The following is a 17142-nucleotide window of genomic DNA, read 5'->3' as shown; positions in this document are numbered from 1 at the left end:
TAAGGAGGGATGGGAGGGGCAGGGCAGAGGCAGAGAGAGACTTCAAGGAGGCTCCACACTCAGTGCAAAGCCTAATGTGGGGCTTGATCTCACAACTCTGAGATCATGACCTGAGCCAAAATCAAGAGTCGTGGCTTAACTGACTGAGCCACACAGGCGCCCCTAGTTTTTTTGTGTGTTTTCTTAACTGACTACAGATGTAACACTAATGCCCAATTCTTTTAGATTTCCCACCCTTGGCTTTCCCTTCTCACACTGACCACACTGAACTCCTTACTGTTCCTCAGCAGGCTGGAGGCTTTGGCTGCTCACTCTGTAAGTCTCCTTCCCCTCCTTCACCCACCACCCTCTCCCCACCTCCCGAAAACTTACCTCCTAACTGCTCCTTTGGGCCAGCTCAATTGTTTCTTCCTCACAACATTTTCTTTGACTTGCCTGGGTGCCCACATATTTTTGTTCTTACAACTACCAACTGCACTGACATGAATCACACACCACCAATTGCGTTGTTTCTGAAGCCCATTCAATTAGGAGCAAAGGTAGGGACTCAGTAATACTCTTTGCCACTTTTCCCAGAGTCTGGCACAGTGCCTGATTCAAAAGGCATTCAATAAACGTTTAGTGAACCAAGCAAAACTAATGTACCACAGACGTAAATCTGATTTATCCGGAACTATATAGGTGGACACACCTCTTGTTCCACCATTGAGAATTAACCCATGGCAATAAAAAAAAAAAAAAGCACAAAACTGTCACATGGTCAGCTCCACATTAATGATGAATAGTGGGTGACAGTGATAGGAACAATCTAAGAACTGTCAATATGGATATTTTCACTATTTTAGGTAATGTAAACATACAGTGCAATTTATGCAGCACTCAAAACTCAAGATCAAAATTATCTCTCCTACTGATCTGTCACTGTGCCAAAAATTCTCAACAGTAACTTGAGGCTCTTTTGAATTGTCAATTTGATTATAACACAGAATTTCACAGGAAGCTCTGTGCTCTTTCTATCATACGAGTGCTCAATCATCAATTCATTCAACAGCTATTTACTGACAGCCTACTATATACCAAGCATTACAAGCCTGTATTCTATACACTACAATTTTGTAACGACTGCTTCAGAACACCTGGAAAGCCTAGGAAGAAAGTTGAGGCCAATGTAAAAGTTTGTATTACCATATAACCATATAATCATCACTCTATCAGTTCTGAGAAAGGACCCTGTAACTCTTCCAGCTGCCCTACACCAAAAACAAGGGAGTAGCTGGATGGTCAGGAAATGTGAAACCAATCTTGTTCTGATGTTGACTAGGGTGCAATAATAATCACCGTGATTTAAATTCATTTAAACATCTCTTTTCTCTCCCTTCAGTCTGGGGTGGTAGAGAGTAGATTTGATGAAGAAAACAATTTTTGTTTTTTCTGAATTGCTGCCAGGCATTTACAGTGTGATAACCCTGCTTGCTTCGAGTCTGGACATTAGGTAAGGACTTGAGTGTAGGATTTCCAATTGGAGATGAGGTTGGGATTGTGGGCAATTTTTGCCCCTCCCCCCGCCCAAAAAAAACAATGCCACTGAGCTGCAAATGACTGACTGATTTCCTCTCCCAGACTACTCAGCCTCTCCAGGAAAGAAGCACTCCTTGCTCGTGGTCTGTTCTGTTGCTTTGTGCCGTTGTGTACTGCTCCTGCCAGGTATTGCCTCGAATCCCCAACCGAGATTGTTGGTGCAGTCAAGGGCAGACCCTCCTGCACAGACCAACAAGCAGGACTCAGTCTGAGGTGGGCGAGTTGCCCAACAGTCTCTAAATAAGACCTTCAGGGCTTCGGGTCTGGAGGTGATTGGCTATAATTACATGGAAAGTTCCAGGATTGAGCCAACGTGAGATAACTAAGGATGATAGGGCTCTGATCCTCTCCCTCAGGCAGAACCAGGGGCTCCAGCTATCAAGTCTTAGGAACCAAGGAGAGATTCCCTAGGTCAGTGCCCGAAGGGAAGGCCAGCTCCTGGACCCACTGCATCAAGTGATCAGGACCAGGTGCTGAGCTTGGGAAACCAGCCCTATCCCGTGACAGCTCTACCAGAGGGATCATGGCACCCTGGTGGGCAAACACTGCTGAGGCAAACTTCTTCTACGTTGCTGCATTCCTTGCTGCCGTCACAGATTGTCCCTCAACTCCATGGGATACCAGAAGTCCCACCCTTGCCATGGTATGGAAAAACAATTTTTTTTTAAGATTTTATTTATTTGTTTGACAGAGAGAAACAGTGAAAGAGAGAACACAAGCAGGGTAAGCAGAAGAAGGAGAAGCAGGTACCCTGCTGAGCAAGGAGTCTACATGGGGCTCGTGGGGCTCGATCCCAGGACCCTGGGATTATGACCTGAGCCAAAGGCAGATGCTTAATGACTGAGCCACCTAAGTGCCCCACAAAACAAATTCTTAATAAAATTCTTAATAAAAGCAGGGCCCCCAGGCACATGGTACCAGCTCTTCCTAAGTTCCCAGAGGAGGTAAAAAAACTACCAGATACTTGTAAGATGTAGGATGGCTTGGGCTTTATTTAGTACAGTGGCATACCTACATTCCTAATTACTAGAGCTACATTCTTGGGGCTTGGGGGCATTCCAAAATACACTGGCTAATATTACCCTAGTGGAGGAGAACCCCAACCCCACAGAAGTTGATTGAGACACCCTAGAAAAGGAAGCAGCAACTATGAGCCCGGGAAGAGACAGCCTCTGTCCTAGCATCATAACAAAACATCCAATGACAACCAGCATGAACGAAAAACAAAGACACCTAACTATGCCATGATACAAATGCAACATTTTCTAGAAAAATATGTCCAAAGGGAAGGGAGGAAGGGCACTGATGGGCTTCAAGCTTTTGCTTGCAGAAGCTCAGATGCACAAGAGAGATGCACAAGAAAGCCCCCAGATTTGTCACCACAACAAGGGCACTCCCAAAAACATCAAGCCAGACAAGAGGGGATGAATCTGAGGAAGAGACCACCCCACACCTCCAGAGCCCCCAGGGATAAGAAGAATGACACTCTGCCTCTCCTGACTTCGATGTTTATGGCTTGGCACTGGGCCCGTCAGTCTGTCGTATTATTACTGAGTGAGTCTGGGCTCACTGTAAGTGGACAGCTCCAGATCAAGTGCATCTCCTCTTGTGTAAAGTTGAGATGGTTTAATGAGTATATCATTTTGCTGAACATCATGCTCCAAAGAGCCCCTGACCATTTCCAACCTCGAGGAGATGCCCTTGGAGCCAGGACCTAAGTTCTTCTTAAAGGGCACTCCCCTTCATTATAAGGCCATGCTGTTATAACCCATAAAAATGTTAGATACAGGACAACAGGCTTCAGACTTCATCAGTGTTATAGCTAGACAGGAAAATGAGTGTTCCTGAAGCCCAAATCTTGTTTGCTGGGAAAGGCAAATGGAACCCATTGCCCCCTCAGCCAGGAACCCAATGAAGGTGCCCTTTGGGAATTTGAGATTTCTAGGCCCCTCTTCAGTCCCTACTGACCAGTGTTGCCTTGACCCAGCTCCCTCCCTCTCAAGGTCACCAAGAGGCCTCACTGTATTGGCAACTCTGGAGATCAGGTGTCCCTAATGACTTAATCTCTGGACAGCCCAAAAACAAGTTAGAAGCCTTTGCTTGGGCACTGAGGGCAACTCAAGGGACTGTCAGCTCCTCCCCACAAATTCCATCAAGGGCAGATGCCATCATATCTCGGAACATTCCAGTCCCTGCAGTAGGATCTGGAATCCCATATCCTTTTCTCTGAAACTTGCTGCCAAGGCCCCTGCCCTCGGCAGTTCTCTGAACTTAACCCTCTGATAACATCTGTAATTATCTATTGTGACACACGTAATAGGCAACATTTTACTATTCCCACTGACACTGGAGCCCAAATTACAGTGCTACCTAAGAACCCCTCCAAACATAAAGCCAGAGGCATCCTTCAAACTATAAGGCATAAGAGAAGAGTAGAAGGCATTCAGTTTCCATTGGATGTCACTATTGGAACAATCTTTATGAAAAATCTTTTAGTGCTAAAGGCTTCTTTGGCCCTACCCTATCCCATTACAGGTATGGTTGCCTTGACATGCTGTGGTTCCAACTGGAACAATCCCAAATTCCTGAACTTTCTAGTGGGAGTTGTACACTGGGAGTCCATATGACTGCCAGCTCCCAATTAAGATGGTAAATAGTCCCCAAATATCACTTGTGACAAGGGACTGGGAGACTGTAGTCTATAATGCAAAATTTACTAAAGGAAAAGTCATTAAACACACCATTTCTCCTATCAATTCTCCCTTTTGGCCAATATTAAACCTCACTACTAATGAGTAGCACCCTACAGTTGACTACTAAAATTTAAGTGCTCAGGTACTCCCTATTGTGGAAGCTCAGAATCTTATCCCCAACATTTTCCAGTTAAGTAAGGACATGCAGAGGGCTCCAGGAGACTACTTTGGCCTTGATGGATCTAGCTAATAGGTTCTATTCAGTATCAATCACCAAGGAATCCCAACAGCAGTTCACCTTCATGTTCGAAGGCATCCAATATACCTTCACCTGGCTGCCTATGGGCTCTCTTAACAGTCTACTATTGCCCATCGTCTTTGCCAGCAGGACCGGAATACCCTTAAATGGTCTGCTTGCACTATGTGGTGCTGGATTGATGACCTTCTAATGCACGGCCTCTCAGAGGATGGGGTGAGAGAGGCCCCAACAAGGCTGGTGATCTACCTACAACATAGGGTGGGCTACTGCCCCACATAAGATTCAAGAGCCAGCCACAACTGTGTAGTTTCTGAGTATTTATTGGTCCTCTAAAGCCTGGAAAATTCCACTTGTGGTTAAACATCAGTTGGTAACTATCCAGCCCCCCCACCAAACTATAGCAAGCTCAACATGTCTTATCATATTTTGGAAACAACACATACCATGCTTACCCATCATTTTTTTTTTTACTCTATTTTTTTTTCCAATTTATTTATTTTCAGAAAAACATTATTCATTATTTTTTCACCACACCCAGTGCTCCATGCAAGCCGTGCCCTCTATAATACCCACCACCTGGTACCCCAACCTCCCACCCCCCCGCCACTTCAAACCCCTACCCATCATTTTTAAATACATTTACGCAACCACATGCAAATCCTCCACATTTGGGGGGAGGAGCTCAACAGCCTTACAGCTGACATAAAGATCAAGTCCATCAGTTGACCTCCAGATCCCCATGGGTTGAGGCACTGGCCACCACGCACTATGCAACTCGGATTCTACCCATGGACTAAACATGGAACCTCCTAGCTGCCTTACGGGCTTCTGCACTGTACAGCTGCCCTTCATAGCTGCTCACTGCCCCCGTAGAACATCAATTTGGTTAACTTATTGCCTTTCTTAGAAACAGAGGCCTTCGTGGTAATGAAGCCCATTCTCCTATGTACCCAACTTACCATCATGCTATGGACAAGGGATGCCTCCCAAAGATGGCTCACACAGCGACAAATGCCTCTTTGATAAAATGGGCATGGTACCTTCAGGAACAGGCTAAACCCGACGTGATGTGTCTTTCCAAATTACAGGAGGATATGGCTTTCCCACTCCTCAGTCCCCTGCCCACAGACTTTGAAGAACTGATGGACAATGTCTTCATTGCCTAAGTCTCTGGTAGCCCCTGGAAGAGCTGATGGAATGAGAAGGAGAGTCTGTGTATTTTCCCAATGGCGGCACCATCACCGTACCCAGTGGAGCACCATCACTGTACCCAGTGGAGCACCATCACCGTCCCCAGTGGAGCACCGTCACCGTCCCCAGTGGAGCACCGTCACCGTACCCAGTGGAGCACCATCACTGTACCAGTGGAGCCCACTGGAGAGCAGCTGTGTACCATTTTGCCAGTAGCACCATGTTTATCAAAGATGGCCAATTGAGTTAGCGCAGCTCACTGAGCTTGTAGCAATACAAACGGTTGTGCAGAGCACCACTGCCCATGACAAGCCTCTTGTTCATATTTTTACTGACTCATGGGAAGTTGCTAACAGAATAAAGTTATTGATCAAGCCAACGGCAGCAGAATAATTTTCTCATTCAACACCATGCCATTCGGGCTGCCCCAATTTGAAGAGACATTGGCCAGGCACTAGTTATAGTTAAGGTTACCTGCCTTTCAGCACATTCAAAGGCTATGATTCCAGGGACTACCTTTACCTGAAAGTGGCAGGCCTGGTGCAAATCCAGGTCACCACCAGTTGGGGCTCTCTGCCACCAATTCTCAGCCAAAGCCTCCGTTGCTCCACCCACCACCGCCACCACCGAACCACCAAACCACAGCCGTCCTCTGGCCCTCCGCACGCATGCATCAATCAATCCTTGGCTCTACCATTCTGACCTTTCTTAGTCACCACTTTCCTGCTCCTTATTCCCTAGCCAAATGGTCTCATATTCTCTTTAGCTTATGGGGGGAGCTGCTGCCCCAGTGACCTGGACCCACCACAGGGCATTCTGCTTATTCTGAGCAAATTATGCTCCCAAACCAAACACTGCACACTGTCCTGTCATGCTTCAGGTCTATGCCCTTGTAGTCTCTGACAGGTGGCTTTCACTGGGGCCATTTCCTCTATCAGTGGGCACTATCCACTTTACAACTGCATGTGTGGATCCCTTTACTGACCTATTGCTTGCTACACCCACCAGGAACATCGCTATGGAGCAGATAATCTCTTTCTTTTCTAAATACATCCTGTCCCATTCAGCCCTGCAAACATCATTGACTCAGATCAAGGATCTCACTGACTTCTCGTGAATCAGAGCACTGGGCTAGCACTGGGCTCTCCTACAGGGCTGCAGTGGTACTTTCATCTCTCAAGTTGTTCCTTATGTTACAAGGCAGTAATCAGACTCCTAAATGAGCTTTCTGGCTGCCAGGGGCATTTACCACTTTGGACTCTAGGCCACATGGCCACCATGATCGTCACACCAAGTGGACCCATTGGGCCATGCTGCCTGTGATTGTGATTAAGGGGGAATCTGATGCTTTCATCTTACAGGACAATATTATCTACATTTTCCACAACGGTTTTTGAGTCTCTTTACAGATTTAAAATGTTGGTCATCTCGCCTTCCAGTACTCATTGATGACCTAATCAGGGACAAGTGGTCAGCTATGACACCCTAGTCATAGTCCTGGCCCATTAGAAAAACACAGACCCGCCATACTGCTCCTGGCGCACACTTACAAGCTTGATATGCAAATTCCTCCTGAAAGTCCAATGTATAGTGGCTTTATTGGATGGTTCATTTCTCCTAACCAAACCTCTCCAAAGGAGGTAAAAATAATTGCACTGGGACCCAGAGAAGGGATGGTGTGGAGCTCTACAAGGGCAAGAGGCACTCAGGCTGGTTGACACCAGCAACATCAGATGACGACAGCATGGCAATACAACTACACCACTCAGCCCTGCCGCACGTTGAAGGAAGCTACCCCTGAACTGTTGATCCACAATAAATCTTTTCTATGGGGCAGTCAGTGGACAGGTGCACAATGATAAAATACAGATGCTCACTGCTGCTGGCCTTACTCTGCGCCTTGTGTGCCATCTGGATCATGCGGCTTCTCTTCCACCCAGAGAAGCAACACCCAGAGAAAGTGGCTGGACCATACAGCAGTCGCTCCCTTGCACCCTAGTGCGGCATCGGGGGGTGGACGGCAAGACTTGGAAGCCAGCCCTTAGAGGGGCTGTACTCAAAAGCTTCTAGGTATGGATTCTAGCTTTATTAAAGCCCACCAGCCTTGCGTACATACTCACCGGCATCCTGACCTAATTGGCTGACTGGCTTATGTAGTTCAGACACTTCTCTAGTAATATAGAGTCAAATGTTAAGTTGTCAGGAGCATATAACTAAATTTTCTTTAAACCAAGCTACATAGGTGCCTCCAGCCCTTACTATTTCTTTAAAGGTTTGTTTGTTTGTTTATTGAGTGAGAAAACATCCATGAGCGGGAGGGGTAGAGGGAGAAGGAGAGAGAGAAAAGCAGACTCCACGCTGAGTGCAGAGCCCAATGCGGGGCTTGATCTCACACCCTGAGATCACAACCTGAGCCAAAACTCAAGAGTTAGACGCTTAACTGAATGAACCACCCAGGCGCCCCTCCAACCCTTACTATCTATGGATGGAGACCTCCTTGGAGGTGCACCCCAGGGATCCCCAAAATTTATTGAGAATTTGTGATACCAATAAATGCTCCTGATGGTTCAAGCAGAACTTAATCTGGGCACCCCAAATGTATGCAACCTTACTAGACCCCTTGACCCTTCAGTTCCCCTCCTGAGAGGGGCACCCATCTCCAGATGGCTCCCTTCACCTGTGACAATGCTGGAGGTGACAATGTCCAAACCTACAACCTCATCGCAAACACTGCAACTTTCCACTATAGCAGAGATGAAACCGAGGAAGACACAGCAGCTGCTGAGGGCAAGCACTCCCCAGGACTTGGTTGCTGAACCAGATACCTGTTTATGTGAATTCCCTGCCACTGACCCCTTTGAGCAACATTTCACACTTAACTGTGTGTTTACCCCGAACCCTTTGCTTATTGCTATGCTTGCTGCTCAGGTGTGAGGCGAAGTTGTGGCTGCCAACTTGTTGTCCATTGCACCTTTGAGCTTGGGAAGGCCAAGGTACGTGGACATCTCACACCCTTCTGGAGGCCCCTTTAAACCCTTCGCTCAGATGCTTGCCTTCACCACATCCATTAGATCGGCCCACACTTGCATCCTCCTGGGAGTCTGTGAAGTTAATTTACACTGAGAGGACCCCTTCCCGGCTGCAGATCCTGCCGCTGCCACCGCAGACCCCTCTACACCCTCTGGAAGATGTACACTTAGAGGGTACCTCTCTACGGCCCCCACTCACAGTTCCCATTCAAGCCCTCCAGTAGTCTTAATACTGTTATACAATGGGCAGAAGGCAAAGCTCACTTTGAAGGGCCGCTGTAACTGCTGGGCATGTCACTGGACTCCACAAAGGCTATTTCCCATTAGCGGTCTACGCAGCTGATTTATTGACTCCGCCCCCAATTGGCCAACAGAAGCCACTTTACCGGTCCCTGTAGCCTGTCCTGCAGCTCTGTGCAGTGCTCAGCTCCTCCCATGCGGGACACTTTGCAAGGCAGCATGTGGCACCTGGCAGGAGCCCTCACACATCCTTTTCCAATGCTCCCTATCTCCCCGGGTACCAATGCCACGTGGATGAATACGAACCAGACTGTGTCCCCAGGAACACGATATCCATGGTCTTGGGCTTCAAGGCCCAGCCATTCAGGGGAAACCTCAACTTATTCCAGGTACCCTGATCAAGCAGTTGATGTCCACTGTGGGTTTAAGGCCCTGAGGCGTCTCACACATACGTGGTTCTCCATATATGCACTTCTCTTTCCCTCCACTTCCATCGCATTTGCATGCCCGTTGGCCCCTGGGCAATCCCATCTGTCTTTAGTCTCCCTGGGACTACCCTTTCAAATCACTGGATGGAAACCTCACTTAGTCTTTCTGCCTCCCTGACATCAAAAGTGTACAGCATTCACCCACATTTTGTCAGGCGCAGGCACGGTACTAACCATCACAAGGACTGAGAGCTAGGCGCCGTTGCATTGGGCACCCAAAATCAAATGACTGAGGTAAACACCAGCCTGTCAGCCACCCTGGCAGAACACACTGGGCTGCTACACCAAAGCCTAATTTTTTTTTAAGATTTTATTTATTTATCAGACAGAGATCACAAGTAGGCAGAGAGGCAGGCAGAGAGAGAGGAGGAAGTAGGCTCGGAGCAGAGAGCCCGATGCGGGGCTCAATCCCAGGACTCTGGGATCATGACCTGAGCCGAAGGCAGAGGCTTTAACCCACTGAGCCACCCAGGAGCTCCCAAAGCCTAATTTTAATGCAGTGACAATGTGGTTCTTGAGCAGAGACGGTTTGGGGTAACCGTTTAGCCTCAGATTACTTACTGGCCAAGGAAAGTATATGCGCTGTAAAGGGGACCACCTGCTGCATGTATACTGATAATTCTGGACAAATTCAGAGAAACTTATGAAAGACAGCCCAACACATGTTTCATAACCTCACCCAAGTCTGTAACTGAACAACTACCTTAACCTTACCCAAGGGCTTTATTTTCTTGGCCAGATCTCAACAAAAGAAGGGAATGGTTAATGGACAGGATTTCGAACCTTCATTTGTCCACTGATAGCACTGACTGGCATTTTTGCTCTGCTCAGATGTTTTAGGTGCTGGGTGACCAAAACTCTGACAGTGGTTTTCACTATCCACCATCCTGACAGCGCCTAGAATTTTCCCTAAAGTTTAATATCCTAAAGATTAACACCAGGTCAACTGGGATGAGAAAAATAACATGCTTCTGTTGTTTCTGAGTCGCTGCTTAGGCGTTTTTCAGCATGATAAGCAAACTCACACCCAGAGTCTGGACACTTAGATAAGACCTTGAGTTTAGGATTCCCACGCTTAGTTCCTGCTTTGCTTTTCCCGGAGCACCTTTTAAAATCACCACTGAGGGCGTGCCTGGCTGGCTCAGTCAGTGGAACAGATGACTCTTAATCTCGGAGTTGTGAGTTCAAGCCTCACTTTGGGTGTAGAGATTACTTAAAAATAAAAAATAATTAAATAAATAAATAAATAAATAAATAAATATCTTTAGGGGCACCTCGGTGGCTCAGTCGGTTGGGTATCCAACTCTTGCTTTTGGCTCGGGTCATGATCTCAGGGTCGTGAGATAAAGCCACATACTCGATCTGGGAGTCTGCTTGAGTTTCCCTTTCCCTCTCCCTCTGCCCACCCCCAACTCATTCACTTTCTCTCTCTAAAATAAAGAAATATCTTTAAAATAGCCACTTAGGAGGTAAGTCCTGGAAAAGTTAAAAACCTCAGCTGCAACCACCTCGTAAGTAGTAGGAGCTTGCTACTCTGGTCTCTATCTCCTGTTCATCCATGATCTGGGGTGGAGGACCGCTCAGGTACTAAAGGATCCCTATTCAGGTGGTTGGTGTGCCCTCATTCTGCAGGTCATAATCTGCATATTCTTAATTCCATTAAGAATTAAGACTCTTAAGAATTAAGAATTGGGGCGCCTGGGTGGCTCAGTGGGTTAAAGCCTCTGCTTTCAGCTCAGGTCATGATCCTGGGGTCCTGGGATCTAGCCCTACATAGGGCTCTCTGCTTAGCAGGGAGCCTGCTTCCTCCTCTCTCTGTCTCTCTCTCTGCCTGCCTCTCTGCCTACTTGTGATCTGTCTGTCAAATAAATAAATAAAATCTTAAAAAAAAAAGAATTAAGAATTAAGTCTTAATTAATTAAGAATTAATTAATTCATCGTTTCCCCCCCCACCCGCACAGTAGGGAAGTTCTGTGTGCATGGCAACTAAAGTCAAAGGAGATGACTTCTGTGTTTCCTAGACCCCGTGCTGTGCATAGGGTACCTCTTCCATCCCTTCCCTACAGAAAGAGAAAAGAATCCTAAGGGAGTAGGATGCAAAGCAAGTAATTTTTGACTAAAGAAAAGTTTCAGGAAAAGGTTTGAGGGGGAGAGAATATACCATCCTAAAATATGCTTCTTTGGCATAAGGATTATTTTAGGCTGATTATTTCTAAGAAACAGCCGACACAGGAGAAGTTTTGAAAACGGGAGTAGAAGTCCTTCTGTAAGAGTCATTTACATTTTATAAGAAATCTCCATTTGTAAGGGTCTCTCTATTTCTCTCTCTCTCTGTATCAAGAAGACAATGATTCTAAATCTCTAGGAACTCTCATCAGTGGAGAAGGCAAAGACTTACCTCGCCATTGCTTACGGTGCTTTTCCTGACAGTCTCCCACAGCTGGGCCCCCACCTCTCACCCCAACATCTTCTTTTGTCTCTAGCTGGAGATGTTATCTAAACTAGTGATGTGGGCCTTTCTGGAGAGACTCAGTTTTCCTGGGTCTCTCCCAAGGACACAGAGGAGATACACATGTTAGAAACTTCTGTTTGTTTTCCTCCTGTTAATCTTGTATTGCACGGTGCAGGTTCAGCCAAGAAGTTAGAAGGGTCAAAGGAAAATTATTTTTCCTCCACTACAAGCTCATTAACTTCCTTAGAAACAGACCTCATAGGATTATCTCTGAATGGATGAATGAATGAGTGAATGAATAAATGAATAAATCTAAATCGTCTCTCCCTCTTTTTAAAATGTATGGCCCATTGCATTAACACATTGCATTAGTGGTTCAAAAATGCTTACATTCAGCCTAAATCCTAAATTTCCATTTTTGCTTATAAAAATCTCTACACATAAAAAAGACAAGTCCTGGTAACAAAGTAAAACTGAATTTTTCCATTTCATATCCTGATACATCTACAAGGTGGTAAACTGACTTCCCAGCAAGTAAAAAAAAAAAAAATTACAATAATTCATCAGTAAACAAAACTGTCTACAAAGAAACTTGAATTGCGGTAAGCACCAAAACTCAAGGAACACAACCATCTAGCTCCGAGGTGACCACATGCCCCATCTGCAATGGAGCATCTAGGTTTATGCCTATTATCCCAGCAGGATTATTAAGCATGCTTACCGTCACTCTCCACAGTGGCTGTTTGGACAGTAAGTTATACAACACCCTGCCTAGAGATAAAAAGGTTCCTGACAGTCTCTGACAAAGAGAACTTTCAGGTTTTCAGAAACACTGGTATTACATAGGTGCTCTGCACAATCCATTTTTAAACTCACAAATTTTGAAAGAGTTAATAACATTTTCACTTTCACAGTTGTAAAGTAATAAGGACTGATCAACCCTGAATATTTATGAAAGAAATACAAAGTCCTGCCTTGCAACCTAGATCTGGGAACTTCTCCCTTCACCTCTACCCCCAATCTAAGGATCCAGGAGAATGGCACAGTGATTCAGCATTTCTAAGGCATTCATTAAAATGTGCTGGAGTGCAATGAAATCAGGAGAGGAAAAAAGGTACCTAATACACAGATATTAAAATCAAAACTTCTTTTATAAAACCAAAAATGACAAAATTCTATAGATTCTCTCTTGCTGAAACATTTGTAAAGCAGCTAAACCGACAAGTATCTCTCATCACTAAGATACAACAAGATAAGTCATCCTAAGATACAGCAGAAAACATATGGCATACTTTTTGTCAACTAGTTCAAGAGAGGCTTAAAAACAAAACAAAAAAAAAAAAAAAAGGAAATCACAATACAAAGGGAAATTTCAGGGCATCCTGACAAGATACTGTTTATACCTGTTTGGAAGCACCTTTTAGAATCTTGCTTATCTCATTTTTGTGTCACCTGAAGGACAGACCATGTCTTGTTCATCCTTGTACTCCTTATCTCTTATCTCTGAATCTTTAGCTTACTCCTTTGCACAAATGTGCAACAATTGTTTGTTCAATTAAACTCATAAGAAAAGAAGAAAAATGCTCTCCTATATCATTTCCATGTAAACATTTTTTTTCTGAGATAAAAGAACAGCCCCCCTCCCCATGGAGGGTGGAAATGGAGAAGAATCATTTCAACTGCAAGTATGTGTTTCACAGTGAGAAATTTATATGAGTGGCAGGAGAAAGTTTAACAAAACTTATTATCATAAAAATTAAGTGTAGAGTAGTCAAACCATGTTCCACCCAACAAACCACGTAACTTTCCAACTACTGTAGGCAGGCATCAGCCATTGCCTCCATAATTTGAGTTATAAAAATATTCCACTGAGATTTTTTTTTTTTTAGTCTCAGCTCAGGAGGGCTTGAACATTCTTTGAAATGGGCTTTAAGGAAGTTTTTGGTTTTGTTTGTTTTTTATTCCTCCAGCACCCTCTGCAAAGGCACTGGGGTTTGAGAACCTGCCATTCAAGCGTAGAAGATCTCCTTAATTAGGAAAGCCATAAAATGGGCCCCAATGCATTTATCAAAAGGCTTTTCGATTCTTCATCCTTAAAGTCACCACCCACTCCTCCTATCGACAAGACAAATGGGCAGGCAGGATCCAGGAGTCAACCCATGAAGTTACATAGGAGCTGATGTCATAGATGGTTAACAGCCACTTCATAATACTATGAAACAAAATTAACTGCTCCAATAATAGTCAATACAAAGGAAGCATTTCTCAGAAACCTGACTTGTAGAAAATAATAAAAGTGAAATACTCCGGCTTCTTGAACTTCATATTAGCTGTTTTACAATCTTGGGAAACACACCCAAGAGCCTTAAATTTCTAATTTCCCATTTGCAAAATGGGAGTAAATACCATTACAACTTATCTATATTTCAGAAGACTAACAAAAACAGTGATATAAACCACAGATATTTCTCTTAAATTCTAGATCTTAGACAGTATTTTTCACCATTGGACAGGTTTAGCCCAGAGTAAATCCTTGACATACAGACTCTATTCTCTGGTCCTGATGAAGAAAAGAGGCACACTGATGATTGACCTATTGTGTAAATCTGTCCAAAATACTACTAACTCAAATAAAGAACAGTAAGCAAGACAAAAAGATCCTTCAAACTCTTTGAACATTAAGCCCCTTCATCTTCCATTGCATGCCTTTTTAAAAATCAGTGCCACTTTCTGAACCATCTTCAAAGTGGAGCAACCACTTGCAATGAATGCAGATAAAGTCCTGAAAGACTATGCTGGCCCCATCTGGTCTCTACATTATTTACACAGTTTGCCATTTTCTTTTAAAATGTCAAATTGTTTGCCTACTGAAAACACATCAGGAAAAAAAAAAAAGCATTATTTCCTACTGACCAATTAAAGAAATTTAAAATTAAATTTAAACACTCAATTTCTAAGTGAGGAACTGATAGGGAATCTGCAAACAGCCTGTTACAGCAATCTTGTGTGTGCGACCTGAAAGCAGTTTTCATGATGGGAGGGAGAACGCTGCACCCTTATATAAAGTCTCACAGATATAAGTCAGGACAATCACCATGCTCACTCAACTCCTGCTCAGTGCCCAAGGCACCTGAAAGACACCTGAACCACATTCCAGCTAGGAATTTTAAAAGCCATGAGAAAATTTAAGTTCCACAGGAGAGTCAGAGAGAAAAAAACAGCAATCCTGTCACAGGAGATCCCAGGTTTATTTCCTCCAGTTTCTTCCCTACCATAATATTAATTGATTTACCAATAAAATGCTGCAGTAAAATCTGTGACATCAGATTCTGGCAGAAAATCAAATCAAAGGAAAACTCTTCATGGCAGCTCCTTTTGCATACCCAGACCCACGCCTACCTGGTTATGTTTTTGCTGGTGTCTTGTCTTTGTGTCCAGAACATGATAAGGACTTTCTGAGTCTTGGTTGATGTAATAGATGAGTCTTGAAGGCAATGTGATTTCTTTCTGCATTGCATTGCTGTAACTGATATTACTGCTGTTATGCTGTTGCAATGTGCTGTCTTTATCTGCCAGGACTCCCAAATTTTTTTCTGCAGTTTCATTCCAATGCGGAGCTGGGGGGAGGAGGTAGAGGGAGTGCACAAAGATACACAAATACACACATATACCCTTTAAGTACATAAGTACTACGATGTGTTTTTCCATTAATTGCAAAAACAAAGTTCTCTGTGTATAAGCAGGTAAGAAGTAGAGAAACAGCAAAGCAAGTTATCGCAACAGTGAAATGGCCTGGATAGGTTAACAGCCAATGAGGCTTAGACAGTAATGTACTATTTCTTTTTAGGTGTTTTATATGTACATTTCTAACCAGTCTTATACTTCCAAAAAAGGGGGATGGGGGTGGTGGGCGGCATGGACTTGAAGAAGACATTAAATGAACATGCTCAGAGGTTCTGACCCTCATCTCCACCCCTTCTCTAAGTCTACAGGAGCTCCATGGGACTCGGACTAGGAGTATCCCATCCGAGAGCTAAGAACGCTCGCTCCTGAGGTAACGTGAGTGCTGAATTCATGGATATGGGTTGTTAATTGATTTATTAAACAGAACAGGCAATTCCTTTTGCTTTAAACTTTGAGATGAGCAAAAATCTTTTGCCATAGAGGGAAGGAGATCCTGGCAGCTTTCCAATTCCTTATTTTTCTGCCAAGGCCAGCTCCCTGCTTCCAGTGATTTCCAATCATCAATGTATTGACTATCATTTTATCTTAACTGTTCATTATAATGACAAGCATTTTGAGAATTACAAACCAAAGGTTTATACCTCCAAAGTTTCCCTCCCCCACCTTAATTCCTACGGCAGTGAATAAACCCAGTAGGCGATTTGAGGAAACAACACATTACCCCTAATTATCATTACGTCCTCCCGCATTCGCATTCAGGCTCTCCACCCAAGAAGCAACTTGCTCCCTCGCTGCATTTACCGGCCACTGGTCTCCCCTCTGCCAAGTTGCAGAGATCGCTGAGGGACCCCGCATCCACTAAATACCTTCCAGTGGAACCGGCAGTAATTGGAACGGGTTTTTAGTGAATGCAACAGAAATGGACTTCAGAAAGTGAACTGGCATGAACCGGGGCTTGGGGAAAGAGGGGTGGAGAGGCAGGCAGGGTGGCTGGGAAAGGCCGAGCCCGGGACGTGTCCGGAGCGCACGGACCCGCGTGCCCTTCGCTTTCCTCTGCAGGGCCCCGCGGGCAAGGCAATGCAAAGGGCACCGGGGCCATACCCACCGCTGGGTGCAGCAGTCCCCCAGGCCCGGGGCCGGGACGAGGTGGCGAGAGGAGGCAGCAGAAGAAGGACGAGGAGCAGGCGGCAGGGCGGCGCGCGGGCCAGGGCGCGGATAGGCGCCGGGCCGGCAGGGCCGCCGGAGGGGCCGCGAGAGGCTCGGGAAAGGCTGTACCCCGCCAGGGGCGGCCGCAGGGAGCTGCTGCCGGGCGGCTTCATGGCTCATAGCTCCCGGGCGCCGCTCAGTGTGGCCGGCGAGAGCGCCGGGCTAGGCTGCGGGGAGGCTGCGGGCGGAGCCGATCACGCCGCCCCGGCGCGCATGGTGCGGCCGCGGGCAGGGGGTCGGGGCTCGGGGCTCGGGACTAGAGGCTAGGCGGCGCCCCCTCCCCTGCTCGCCTCTCAGCCCCTCCTGGGCGGCCGCTGAAGAG

At 45.6% G+C, this 17142-nt stretch overlaps 1 protein-coding gene across 3 annotated transcripts in view; it reads right to left on the bottom strand.

Annotated features, from left to right (window-relative positions):
* The window catches only part of ADAM23 (ADAM metallopeptidase domain 23), a 166581-nt gene extending 149648 nt beyond the window's left edge, over positions 1-16933 (bottom strand). For all 3 annotated transcript variants that reach the window (XM_044241418.1, XM_044241419.1, XM_044241420.1), the window contains exons 1-2: positions 16720-16933; positions 15330-15547 (exon numbers count right to left, since the gene is read on the bottom strand). In XM_044241418.1, coding sequence (XP_044097353.1) covers positions 15330-15547; positions 16720-16933 — 432 coding nt within the window. The remainder of the gene's footprint in view (positions 1-15329; positions 15548-16719) is intronic.
* Between the last annotated feature and the right edge of the window lie 209 nt (positions 16934-17142).

This window comes from Neovison vison, chromosome 3, assembly GCF_020171115.1.
Source record: "Neovison vison isolate M4711 chromosome 3, ASM_NN_V1, whole genome shotgun sequence".
NCBI lineage: Eukaryota > Metazoa > Chordata > Mammalia > Carnivora > Mustelidae > Neogale > Neogale vison.
The sequence above is the reverse complement of the archived record's forward strand: the minus strand, read 5'-3'. Positions and strand labels throughout refer to the sequence as shown.